The sequence below is a fragment of the Populus nigra genome, chromosome 15 (genome assembly GCF_951802175.1).
Source record: "Populus nigra chromosome 15, ddPopNigr1.1, whole genome shotgun sequence".
Classification (NCBI taxonomy): domain Eukaryota; kingdom Viridiplantae; phylum Streptophyta; class Magnoliopsida; order Malpighiales; family Salicaceae; genus Populus; species Populus nigra.
The window spans coordinates 8,234,013-8,247,615 of NC_084866.1; the positions used below are offsets into that span (position 1 = coordinate 8,234,013).

The 13,603-nt window shown below is 28.9% G+C and overlaps 1 protein-coding gene across 2 annotated transcripts; it reads left to right on the forward strand.

Moving 5' to 3' along the window:
* The first annotated feature begins 9,785 nt into the window (after nucleotides 1–9,785).
* Nucleotides 9,786–12,322, forward strand: LOC133673932 (deSI-like protein At4g17486). 2 transcript variants are annotated; one of them, XM_062094869.1, is made up of 5 exons: nucleotides 9,786–9,918; nucleotides 10,145–10,322; nucleotides 10,735–11,022; nucleotides 11,646–11,726; nucleotides 11,861–12,322. In XM_062094869.1, exons 2-5 carry the CDS (start codon nucleotides 10,169–10,171, stop codon nucleotides 11,998–12,000), a joined length of 663 nt encoding a protein of 220 aa, XP_061950853.1. In that variant the 5' UTR covers nucleotides 9,786–9,918; nucleotides 10,145–10,168; the 3' UTR covers nucleotides 12,001–12,322. The 2 variants fall into 2 exon arrangements, with proteins under 2 accessions (XP_061950853.1, XP_061950852.1); XM_062094868.1 differs by lacking the exon at nucleotides 9,786–9,918 and having other exon boundaries at nucleotides 9,995–10,322.
* The last annotated feature ends 1,281 nt before the right edge of the window (nucleotides 12,323–13,603 follow it).

The following is a 13,603-nucleotide window of genomic DNA, read 5'->3' on the forward strand; positions in this document are numbered from 1 at the left end:
TTTCTAAATCAGTAGCCCTTTCAAAACAAAATCAACATCACACTTTAGGTCATCCATCATTGAAATAATTAAAATCAACATTTAAATGGGGTCCTACCACAATCTCAACACATATATTTTTAAGTCATCAATGGCATAACATAATCAATATAACTCTATAATAAGCTTCACTATCTCGATAACTTAAAAAAAATATAGAATGACCCATAATAGTAGACTCATGATAGCTTAATGATGGTAACTTGAAATTTTTTTTTTACATTTAGTAATTTTAAATTAATATTACAGGGTTATACACAACAATAAACAACAATATTAATTAAAGTGTTAAAAGGTTACACATATACAGTGACATGCAAATGATAAGGGTTATACCTATACTTAAAGAGTAAACAATGTTGTTAAAACAGTTTGGATTTACATATTCTTAATGGTCAAACTCTTTTCTAAGATTTAGAGAAAATAAACTCACAACCCTAATTCCCTTCTCTTACTCACGATCTAATCACTCTAGTCTTTTCAAATTTTCTACTGTATTTTTTAAAAAATCTTAAACCTAAATTTATAGAGTAGGACCACCAACTTACCCAAAATTATCATTGGATTCCCCAATAGAAAATCAAGCCATCAAGAATAATAGATAAAAGGATAGCCAGACTTATAGCAAGAGAGAGCACTTGGTTCAATAAAACAATTGTTGAACCATAACCAAATAAAAAATAAAAAAGTAAAGGATAAGGACATGATTTCCTATCAACATGTGGAGAAAGGCTAACTAAGGCATGAACGATGATAAAATTATAAAAGGACGACAATGGAGGCATGGAGAAATGATGCTAAGATCATAAGAAATGATAGTGAATCGTTTAACCGAGGGTGAAAGGGATAGAGGTTAGGATTCTTTATCAAAGAAGAAGATAAAATAATTTATTTATAACCTAGCTATAAAATGGTGTCATTGGGCATGACATAGGCATAGAATGGTCCCTAAATGTTAACATGTTTTTTACCTTAATACATTTAAAGTTTTTATTTTTAATTGAGCTCGAAATCCAAACTAAACAATTAGATTCTTCTAATTGAGTCCTTGTTCAAGTTTTAAAAGCCCTTTGATTTCTCCTTTTGTTCATAGTAGTCCTTGAATTTACAAAACTTCTCAATTAGAACTAAAATTAGTCATAAAAATAGAAATTTATCCCATTAAACCCTTGATTGATTGAATTAGTAGGACTTTCTATATTTTAAAAATCTAACACTTTTAGTCTTTGGTATTTAAATTCCTCTAATTACACCTAATCTTTCTTAAAAATGTTGCCTTCCTTAATTGAAATCTAAATAATTTTTTTTCACTAGCAAGTAAATATATTTTGTGAGCTTTCCTTCTTCTTTTCTCTGTTTTTTTTAGAATTTATATATTTTCTTAAATGTATATTGGGTAAAAATGGATTATGATAGTTTCCCTCTTTTTATGTACTTACAATACAATGTTTTATAAAATACTTTGTATAGTAAGCTTGTAAAAAAGGTTGTGACAAAAAAATTAAAATATTGCTAAAGTCTAAGAGACTTCAGTGGGAAATTGTTTTGAAATCTTGGTAATTTAGAAAGGTGACCTAACTTATTATTCAGGAATGACGTACCTAGCCATCATGCTAATTGAATTGAATCCTTTTGATGATCAAATATGATTCTTTTTGGTATATGTTAAACTCTATCACAAGATGATATGTTTGATACTATTTTAACTTGGGGTAATGGTTTGGGATCCAATGATGCAAAATTAGTCTTCTAACACTAGTTTGAAATCTAGCAACTCGGGATTTACCTATTTGTACTTCTTATGATGATTTGAAATCCATCACTGGAGGATCAGTCTTCTAGCACTAGTTTGAAATTTAGTGACTCAAATCTACTTCTTGGTACTTCTGGTGATGGTTTGAAATCCATCAACACATGATCAAACTTCTAGCACTGGTTTGAAGTCCAACGACTAAATATTTACCTATTTGAAAGAATATGGTTCCAATACATGTTGAATTATATCATAGGATTTTATTGAAAGAATCAAATTCTTGGTATCCTTTAATTATAGGGTTGGACCTTTTGGTGCAAACTTGAGTTAGAAAAAACATTGACAGATCTTTGTCAACATGGATCTATTAAAATGTTATTAGACACTACTAGGGGTTTTTATTGTTAGTTTAATATGCCTTATAGACAATTGATTGATTACATGTGACATTAGTATATTAATATACATACATATTTATTATTAATAGAGGCTTAATTTATCTTTAATATTCATATAATATTATATTAATAAATATTATATTTGATTTATAAATCTAGAGTAAAGATAAAATTCATGGGACAAAATTACTTTGCAAAAAAATTATAAAGTTGCTATATTATGAGATTCTTATTGCATCAAAACATTGGTCCTAAAATGTTCCTAGTCGATACTCTCTTACATACTAGACATTTATTAGAGCTGTAAAGACTGATACATGTTATGTTCTTTTCTTTATGAAAGGAAGTAGCTGTTCTCATGAGCTGGGGTATAAGGGATATCTAGAACTAATATATAGGTGCTTGTTATAAGACATGTACAATGAATTGACTCGCATAAAAATTTCATATGGAGAGATCACCTATATCTATAAAAAGGCTCATGTGATGGTTATATAAGTGATATTTAGACTTGATATCACTAAGTTATCTTATATTAAAAAATGTTATGCTTTAATCTTGTTACATTTATCTTAATTGAGGTAATAAATGTGAAGACATTGAGTATAACATAAACTATATGAAGGTACTTGAGTGACCAAGAAAGGATTCATCACCTTAGGTGAATTAGGAAAAATGTTTCATCTGTTCTCAAATATTATTGATTGAGAAATCTTGGTTAAGGTGAAATGAGATTTGAAAAGATATTAAAATTGTATTCAAATGATCAATGACTACTATGTAGAGAAAAAAAAATGATTTAACATGACAGACATACTCCATACTTTAATGTTAAATCAGAACATTATTGATAAAATGATATTAATTACACTAAGAAACAAGTCATAAAAAGGTTAAGTCAAATCACTAATGAATTTTCTAATATTTAGGAGATCATGACACATTGTTAGACGATGCACCTAATCTTTAAATATAAATTAATTAATTATTGAATTGATAATAAATTAATTTATTTAATTCCATTTAATTAGAATTATAATTTATGTTTGGGCTAACATATTAGGAACCTAATAGGTCACTCATATTAAGAACCATTAGTAATAAATTAAACCAGGATGATTTAATTAAATATGATTTAATTAAAATATATTTTAGAAATTAAGAAATAAAATATAATTAATATAGGGACTTTATTTCTAAACTTAGAAAAATCAAGTCAGAACTTGATTGAGTTAGTTTCTAAAATTGTCTCAAATTAATATATGGATATTATTCAAGGAAAAAATTAATATTTTTCTAATTTATAAGGTTTTTCAGATTTCTCTATAAATAGTAAGCTATGCCTATTATTTTTTGGTGATTGTTTGTTAGATAGAAAATCTACTTAAGTCATAAAATAGAGAGCTAACATTCTAGATATAATAATCTCTCTCTCCTAAATAGAGATTTGAAAGATTTCTCACTAGTGGTTCATGTGGATTACCATTGGAGGCTGGATAATTGGATGATATGTGATTTACAACAATTCTAGATTTGTCTAACAGGATTTTAGGGACTCCCAAATAATTTTATTTTATTGTTTTTACTGCGTGTATGATATTCAAGAACCTAACGATGGTATCAGAGCCTTCGTTAGAATAATTAAGGTTGTTAATAACATGTTTGATGTGATTATGATTATGTTAGATGATTATAAATATGTTTGTTGGTGCTTTTTTTTAGATGCTCTTATGGGAGATTGATGACATTGGAAAGACTTTATTTTTTATGAGCAGAAATAAGGGTGTCATTGTCTGGTCATGCTAGCTTCTTTCACCCTAATATAATTCTTCATTGCTTGTTTAACATTGATGAGAGTTCTATTAAGGATAATATACAATCTTTCCTATAAGAAATTATAGGCTCTATTATTCAGGGTTATTATGGTAATGATTTCAAGAAGTCTTTTCACGATGAGCATTTCTTTTTTGAACCTTTGAATATATACCTTGATACTCTCATGTTCTTATTGTGTGTTGATGACTAGATCTATTATTCGTTTTTTTAGCTAAAATGCTTATGCTGAAGTGAAAGACGAGTTTGGAGTTAAGATCACAAGAATAAAGGATATATTAAGCTCTATGCTATGGTGTCATACGCGTGCAGATCCTCATAGTATTGTTGGAAGGATTTTGCATATAGCATCACACTTTTATGTCACAAGCTCCAGGATGCTTCTAACATTTTGAATGTGTTATCTAGAATTTATAAGACCATCATAGTTGTCTAGATTGGACTTGGTAAATAAACATTCATTGAAGAGGCAAGTGTTCATTTTTAGGAGATCATGCAATTACTAATATTGTCTCGCATTTAGGATTTTTTTATCAAAGAGCATGCAAATGAGAGTTAGATGGATATTAATGGAGATAGTCACACTTATGGCTAGGACCTATAGAGGAGTGCTCTTTATAACTAAAACGACTCATTTGTAAAGTTGACGTATCATGCATACTTTACATGTCATTTTGTCTTGTGTCTTCACGAAACTAAATTTGTTTATGTACATTTGGTGTATATAATAGAGTTGTATGTTGTATTTCTTATTGATAGAATGGAAAAGTGCAGAGTTATTCTAGTATAAATAGAACAATATGATAAACATTTACATTTGATGGAAAAGTTGTTGGAGAGCTAAAAGTACTAGAATTCTTATGATGGGGAGGTTTATTATTCTTTCTTGTCCTAAATTTTTGTTAGCCATAGAAAATGCTTTTAATAAGGAATGAATCCTATAGACGATGCTATTAATGAAGTTATGAAAAAAGTTCAGACAAAAATTGAATTTTCCATGGTTATGTCTTTGGTTATTGGTGTGACTAGGTTAACCTATGATTGATGGACTTGACTAATGCATGAATGTTCACTTGAAAAAACAAGTCCTATAAGGAATATGACCCTCTAATACTTAAATCAATAAATATAGGAGGAGGAAATAATATATAGGAATAAATAAATAAAATAAAGTTGTTAAAAGTGTGTATCTAGGTGTAGCTTGTGTATCGTATTGGCCTAGCCTGGATAGACTATAATTGTTTTGTATGGACTTATATGTTGCATGGCCTAACTAAGTTATTGCTTGTATGGTAGACTAGTCTTTTTATTTATTTTTTACTTATTAACTTTCTTCATGGATAAAGGGACATATCATTAATAGAGAAGTTGATGCTCATCATTAGTTGTGAAGTTAGCAATCAATTGGATGGAATTTTCCAATGCTTGTCGGTTTTATCTAACACTTTTCATATAGCAAAAAACTATTGGTTAGCCATGATGGCTGTTGGTTGATGTGCCATGCCAACATTAGTGGAAATGTAGGTGATGATCATGTTAGGTTACCGAAACACATACATAAACAAAAATGATAAATTATTTTTAAAAAATTAGGAGTCTCAAGATCCTCTTAGACAACCTAGGGTTGTTTAAGGTTTTAAGAAAATATTACCTAAAGATTAAATCTTCTTTTTAGGTTTAATCAACTTCTTCAAGGCTTGTTTGTAGCAAACCACAAATCATTTAAGTGTCCGGCCTCTAAGAATAATCCACACAAACTACAAGTGAAAAATCTCTTAAAAATCTTTTTAGAAGAGAGGGGTTTCTATGTCTATGAGTGCTAGCTCTCTTTGTTATGTAACTTACATAATTATTCTATACATAGAAAATACAAGGCATAACATTCTATTTATGGGAAAAACTTAATAACCTTATAAATGGTAAAATATCACTTTGCCCCATGAATAACACCACATATATTATTTTAGGATAATTTTAGAAACTTATTCAATCAAGTCTCAACTTGATTTTTCTCAATCTAAAATTTTAATTCTCTATATAAATTATATTATAGTCTACAATTTCTAAAATTTATTCACAATCAAATCACACTTGATTAAATATCTCAGTTTAATTTCTGACCAATTATGCTTATTGTATGTGACTTATTAGTTCCTAATATGTTGGTCAAAATATAAATCATAATCCTAAATAAAATAGGATTAAATAAATTAAATAATTTAATTTATTATCAATCCAACAATTGATTTATCTATATTTAAAGATCAAGTGTATTGTTTAACAATATGTCATAATCCTTCAAATATTAGGAAAGTTATAAGTGAGTAGACTTAACCTTATAATTAATAGTTTCTTAGTGTAATTATTATTAATTTATTAAGAATGTTTTGATTTAGACATTATAATTGAGTGTGTATACTCTATCAAATCATATTTATTTTCAACACTATAGTCATTGATTCTTCGAATAATAATTGGAACTCTTTTCAAATATCATTCCATATTATGCAAAGATTTCACAATCAATACTATTTGAGAACATGTTGAATATTTTTTCTAATTCATCGAGGGTGATAAATCATCTCTTAATCACTCAAATACTTTTATATAGTTCATGATATACCTAATATCTGACTATTTATTATCCTTGATTAGGACAACATATAGTCAAGATCAAAGTATAACATTCTCTATATAAGATAACTTAGTGTTCTCAAGTTTGAGGATCACTTACATAACTATCATGTAATCATTTCCATAAACAGTGGTGATCTCTCCATATAGAATTTTCATGTAGGTTGGTTTAGTATACATGTCATCTAACAAGCACCTACATATTAGTTCTAGGTATTCCTTATACCTCATCTTATGATAACAACCACTTCATTTTATAAAGGGAAGAATATAATATGTACAAGTCTCAACAAATCAAATTAATTTTCAATCCTAATAGAGCACTAACCAATAACATTTAGGAACAATGCTTTAATGCAATAAGAATCTCATAATTATAACTTTAAAATTTTCTTTGCAAAATATTTTTGTTCCAGAGACTTTATCTTTACTCTAAATTTATTAATCAAACATTAGATTTATTAATAAAATATAAATTAATATTAAAGATAAAGAAAGCCTTTATTAATAATAAATATGGTTTTATATTAACAAAGTTAATGCCATGTGTAACCAACCTATTGATTATAAGACATATACATGAACATGTCAAGTTGCATTAGCATAAAAAATGATGCCTACTTTGTATAGAAAAAGGTGTATGTAGAAAACATTAAGTGTGCATGAAAAGTTTGTGTGTATCCTAGGAACCTAAAAAAAAAATAAAAATACATGCATGTGCATGTCGAAGTAGGATTGAAGAGATTGAGTATTGGGTATCGTCAGGTGTCGAGCTGAAATTCTAGCTGGAAAGAAGCTAGTTATTTGGGTCTGGCCTATATGGATAAAGTTCTAGTTATTTTGACTTGGCCTAAACAAGTAGAATGCTATTTGGCACAATCCAAATAGTGAGTGGGTCATACGTCACTTTAGGGTGATGTGTACGTATGACCCACTCCAATCTTCAAAGAATACATTTCAAAATGTCAACAAGTTTATCTCATTGAAATCTGTTTTTGTGGTATCAAGAATATCGTCATCGAAATTTATATGCCCTGGCGTTCCAATATTTCTTCTTTATTTTCTCTTTTATCTCACCTTGCTAGGTTTTTGTGCAACAATTTCCTTTTCTTCTCCTGGTGTGTGTACAATTAAACATGCATGTTGGGTGAAGAAGAAAAAAAAAATGCATGGAATAGGTTTTGCAAGGAGATAAAAGGAAAGCCTTGGCCATACTTTTTTTGTAAAATTTTTACCCCATCAATATGTATCTTTTTCAATTCACATATTAATAACACTTTTAAATTTTTTTTTACCCTATCAATATGTTGGGTGCAGAAGAAAAAAAATACATGGAATATATTTATTTTTATATTAGTTTTAGAAGTGTATTTGCTTTAAACTATATAGCAAATGTTTTGTAGTGAAGGCAAATAACACTTTTAAAAAATAAATCTTTATGTTACACAATTCAATCTTTTCTATAGGCTATATTTCCCCAATAATTAGATGGATTTCACTACACTTTCTTCCTATGGTAAAATACTTCAACTATTTTTTCACATATAATACAATAAAAAATCTATTATTTTTGTATCAAATATGAACTAATTCCGTGAAGTTTATGCATTTTACATAGAATAAGACAAGTAGTTAATTTAAAAATCCCAAATCCTAATAAACTTCTATCAATGTAGCCAATCTTCGTACAATAATTAATGCTATTACGTTGTAGGATTCTCTAATCATAATCTATTTAATAATTTGATGAACAATTGAGCATCCAAAGAGAGTCCCAAACCCTACCCTTAAATTATCAATGGAATCTGCTGGTTTTTTATTCGATAAGTTAAGTGTTGATATATCCATTATCCTGTGACATTTATTAACAAGTGAGCCCAATAGAAAATTACTAGACATCCTATCTTTTTGCGTAAAAATTGATATCTAGTGAGATGCAAGCACATTTTTAAAACATATAAAAAAATAATTTGAGTTATTGCACCGATCAAGTTTAATAAATTGATTTTATTTTAATTAGATGATAAAAAAATTAACAATGATAATAAGTGGATTTAAAAAAAAAACATGATAACTTGGAAAAAAAAACTTTTGGAAGTTCATAATTGGATTAAAAAAAATTAACTCAAATCAACCTAAGATAGCATGATAGACATGTAATTTGGGTAATAAAAAACAAGCTAATTCGGTTTAAGACGTAAAATTCATGGTCTAAGTGATGAGATTAAAATAACTCAATAGAAAATAAATTGAAAAAAACCACAAAGCAAATTTTTTTATAAAAAAACTAATGCAAAAAAAAAAAATGATGTTGAGTCGCATTAACTTTTCAAATCTGTGACTCATGTTATTAAACCAGAAGCACCATAAAAACAAAATGTGAAGCCCAATTTCTAGTAAATAAAATGCTGAAGGATGAAATCTGAAAAAAAAAAAAATTCAATTTTACAAAATAAAAAATTGCAATTAAAAGAATGAGGGTAAAAAATAAAATAAAAAATAAATTATAGGACGAGAACAAAATTTTGATTGAAGAGTTAAATTGAAAAGAACAATAAATTTAACAGAAAGATAAAAAAAAATAAGGATCAAATTAAAAAAAAATACACCATAAAATTGGATTGAATAATAAATTTAAAAACCATCAAAACTTTTACAAAATGATCAAGAAAAGAAATAAAAAAAAGAAAAAGGACCATATTGAAAAAAATTATACATGACAAATTAAAATTGAAAAATTAAATTAAAAGTAAATAAAACTTTAACAAAAAAAATTAAGGATAAAAAATAAAAATCAAATGAATTAAAATTGAAATTAAAATATCAAAGAAAAAAAAAACAACTAACCTATATTTTTCAGGGTAAAAGAAAGAAAGAAAAAAAACTGATTAGCGACAAATTAACCCACTATTATTCCAGCATGCATTATACACCAGAAGGAAAAGTACGTGATAATGAATTCAATGACACAATAAAAAGATATTTTATACTATTAGGAAATTGCACGGATGCCTTCTAGGCTCTGGCGTGCCGGCAACAGCTTTTTGGATTATATTGTGATATTGATTTTCTATTCTTTTTTTTTTTTTTAAATTCCAATTCCTTTAGTTATATATATTGCGATATTTTATAAACTTTAAAACATTTAAATTGAGATTTTCACAATATTGTCGTCGCTACTCCGGACATAATTGGACAGATACGAAGGAAAGGGAGAGATGGGGAAGAAAATTTGAACCGGGGAAGAATAGAAAAGAAAAGGTGGCTGCGGCCCTACCTTCCCTTTTTTTTTTTTTTTTCTAACCGAAGAAAAATCTTTATATATATATATGAACAGTTGTTTCTGAGTGTGTTTTTTAAATCTCATCATCATTATAATATTTTTTCGACAGAAAGAGGATGAACATTTTCGTTGTTTTCAAAAAAAAAATAAAAATATTGCTAGAGATGGATCTGTGAGAGGCTAATCAAGTGGCCGTTTGTACAGCTGAATTGTGGATCTGGGTTCAAAATGGGGGCGGCGGAGGATATACCGAGTTCGAGCTCTGATAATGATAATTCGAATAACAGTGAGACGCAGGTGGTTTTGAATGTTTACGACCTCACCCCTCTAAACCAGTACACCTATTGGTTCGGTTTTGGGATTTTTCATTCAGGCATTGAAGGTGTGTGTGCGTGTCTTCTCTCCCTTCTATTTTGGTGATTTGGTTTCTTGATTTGATGATTTTGAATATTGAAGTTTACTGTGTTAATCCCATCCAATATAATCTATACGTGCTTTGATTTTATCAATATTTTAATTACAAGATTCTCATGGCCCGCCTGAAATATGAAATTTTTGTGGCCTGGAGCTCGTCGCTCATGGTATCAATGTTTTAGAGGCTCAGATTTGGTGAGAGTACCCGTAGCCTGTGAAAACCTGTTATGTTCTTGGGAGTGAGAATAGCTTTGGCCAAGTCATAATGCATCTATAGTCTGTTTTAAAAGACGTGGATTTAACATTAGAATCTCAATGTCCATAGCCATTCCCTTAAAAATCTAATGAACTGCATTGACTTTCTCTACGTGTATGAACAGTCCATGGGAAGGAGTACGGATTTGGAGCCCATGACTTCCCTGTCAGTGGAGTTTTTGAAGTGGAACCAAGGAATTGCCCTGGTTTTATTTACAGATGTTCCATCCTTTTAGGCAGGATAACTATGCCTCCCTCTGAATTCCGAACATTCATAGAGAGTGCTGCTTCTGAGTATCATGGAGATACCTATCACCTCATCTCTAAGAATTGCAACCACTTTACAGAAGACATCTCGTGTAGATTGATAGGCAAGCGTATACCAGGATGGGTGAATCGGCTTGCTCGGCTAGGTATGGAGAATTCTTCCATCAAGTTTTTAATTCTTCTTTTCCGCAGGAGCTTTCTTAACAATTTATTTCATTTGATTTCTGATACTAGGTTATTTAATTGATCTACTTTTAAGGTAATTCCTTAGAAGTTAACTAGGGGACTGAGATTGAGAACCCTTTTCCTAAGGATGCAAGGCTTAAACTGATATAAATAGGCTGCTATGGTTATATTATACTTGTTTTTCATTATTTTATTTATCTATTCAGATTCCAGAGGTTTCTTATGAACCCTAAGTTCTATTTTCTTGTTCTAACTTCGGTTTTATCCTAATTTTAGCCATTATTCAGCTGTAATTTATGTTTTCCCCCACCCACTCTATGTCATTCCTTTCCTGCATTTCCACCGTGACTGGCAGAGAGCCAGCTGCAGTGGACTTCATTGCTATACTTTGCAAATATACATTTAGCGCGGTGTGTACTTCTAAGTATCCAGTTGGTCAAGCATATTAAGTGGTGTTTGTGCAAAAGATATTCTCAAATTAAGTTGCTTTGCCTGTTTGCTTTACTGGAGTCTCGCCTGTTGAGTTTTACTTACACCATTTTTTCAGGAAGAAAACTAATTTAGCTATTGGTTGAGATGTCAGGTGTTCTCTGTAGTTGTCTGCTTCCTGAGAGCCTCCAAGTAACTACTGTTAAACAGCTACCTGAATACCATGAGTGCTTAGGTGAGTAATTTGTTTCTTGAATATGAACACCTTTTCTTCGTTTTCTGCAATCTGACATGTAATCCAGGATAAACTTGACTGTACTGGTTGCATTCTTGACATTGCTGTTTCATTTCTTGGGTAATAATCTTCAGAAGAAGATGGGAGTGATTCTCTGGCAACCACCACCCCCTACAAGTCAACAGAAATTGATGATACTGATCAAGAGAAGCACTTGCTGTCACCGAGTACTGTAAGTGGGGATGTGGCTTTTGTTAAGGAGGCTCACAAATGAAGTTGTCTTCTTGATGAAAAGAGAAAATTGCCTTATAAAGTTGTTTGTGTGCTCGGAATCTGGGTTAAAGATGCCTCAACGTGGGATTTGATTAAAAGACGTGCTCTTGTTTAATTGAAGAGGCTGAAAATTATGAGGCACCGAACGATTGATGGTGTGCAAGCGGAATACATTGTTCATCCAATTGTTGCAACTCCATAATTCTGTTTTTTTTCCTTTTTTTATTGTGTGTTCTTCCCACCCCACAACTTTTATTTTCCATCCATCATTTATTATAAAAACTAAAATAGCTTTATTGAATAGAATGGTGTTATTCGCACAACTTCGTAATCTATTTTTATAGCATAAAACAATACTAAAGTATTCTTAATAACTTAAGATTTATAATATATTTTCTTTGGTATCTAAAAAACTTCAGGGGTCATGATTTATTGAGTAATTTATTCATAAAATTTAAAGCATCCATCAACTTAATGCTAAGTTTGTAAACATTTTTTTTTATATAATGAACTTGTATTTTTTGAAAAATAAAATCATAAATATTTAGGCATAATCTACTCCTTTTCTTATATATTCTTGATTTTCTTAAACATATATAAAAAAGTCCGTTCTAAAATTTATATTGCTTTTAAGATTTTAATGAAATAAAAGAAAAATATTAAGTAAAGCTATTTTAATCTCTATAATAAATAATGAAGTAAGAATAACAAAAAATGGAGTCAAAATAACACCTTTCTTTTTTATTTTCCATTGTTTATTTCATTTTATGAAATTGAATATTAGGAAGTAAGAAGTAGCTTGGAGGGTATGTTAATTTGTACCAAGTAGTTTTCTGTAGTTTTTTTCAAAGGGTATGCCTAATGGGTGCCCAAAAACATTTATGTAGGAAAATAATTGTTGGGGAAACCAACATGGTAATTATTATTTAAAATTAATGGATAAGAGTTAATTATATATATATATATATATATATAGGATACTAAACTTTTAAATTTGTGAAGGAATATACTCTATATTCCTCAACTCCAAACCTTTTCTTTCTTCTCCTTAGGTTTACACTTTAGTAATATTTGTTTGTGAAACAAAACCCCAATTATAAGTTCAATTTTTTAATAATAATTTTGTAAAAAATAATTAAATTTTGGAAGAATACCTCATGATATTTGTTTTAATGAATGATTTGAATTTTGTCATTTTTGGTGTTATATAACATCAATGTAAAAACAAGAGCTTAATAATTTATTTCTTTAAAAGCATTTTAAATGACCAGTTAATAAAACATATGTTAAAAATTATATCCTCTTGAGGCATGTGAAAATTATGAGAGAAAAGAAATTGTATATAATTGTTAAGAGCAAATAAAAATGGAAATACAATAAAGGATGTACTATGAGATTTTAAATAAGAATTTTTGTGTCTATATGTATGCATACACGAATGTATGAATGTTATGTTTTGACATGTCTTATATCATTACTCGTTTTTATCCATATTTTTAATATATTTTTTAAAAAATAAAAAATACAACAAATATCAAAATTATAAAAAAATATATTTTGACGTGATTTCTCTAGTCATTTTATAATTTTTGATCATTTTGAAT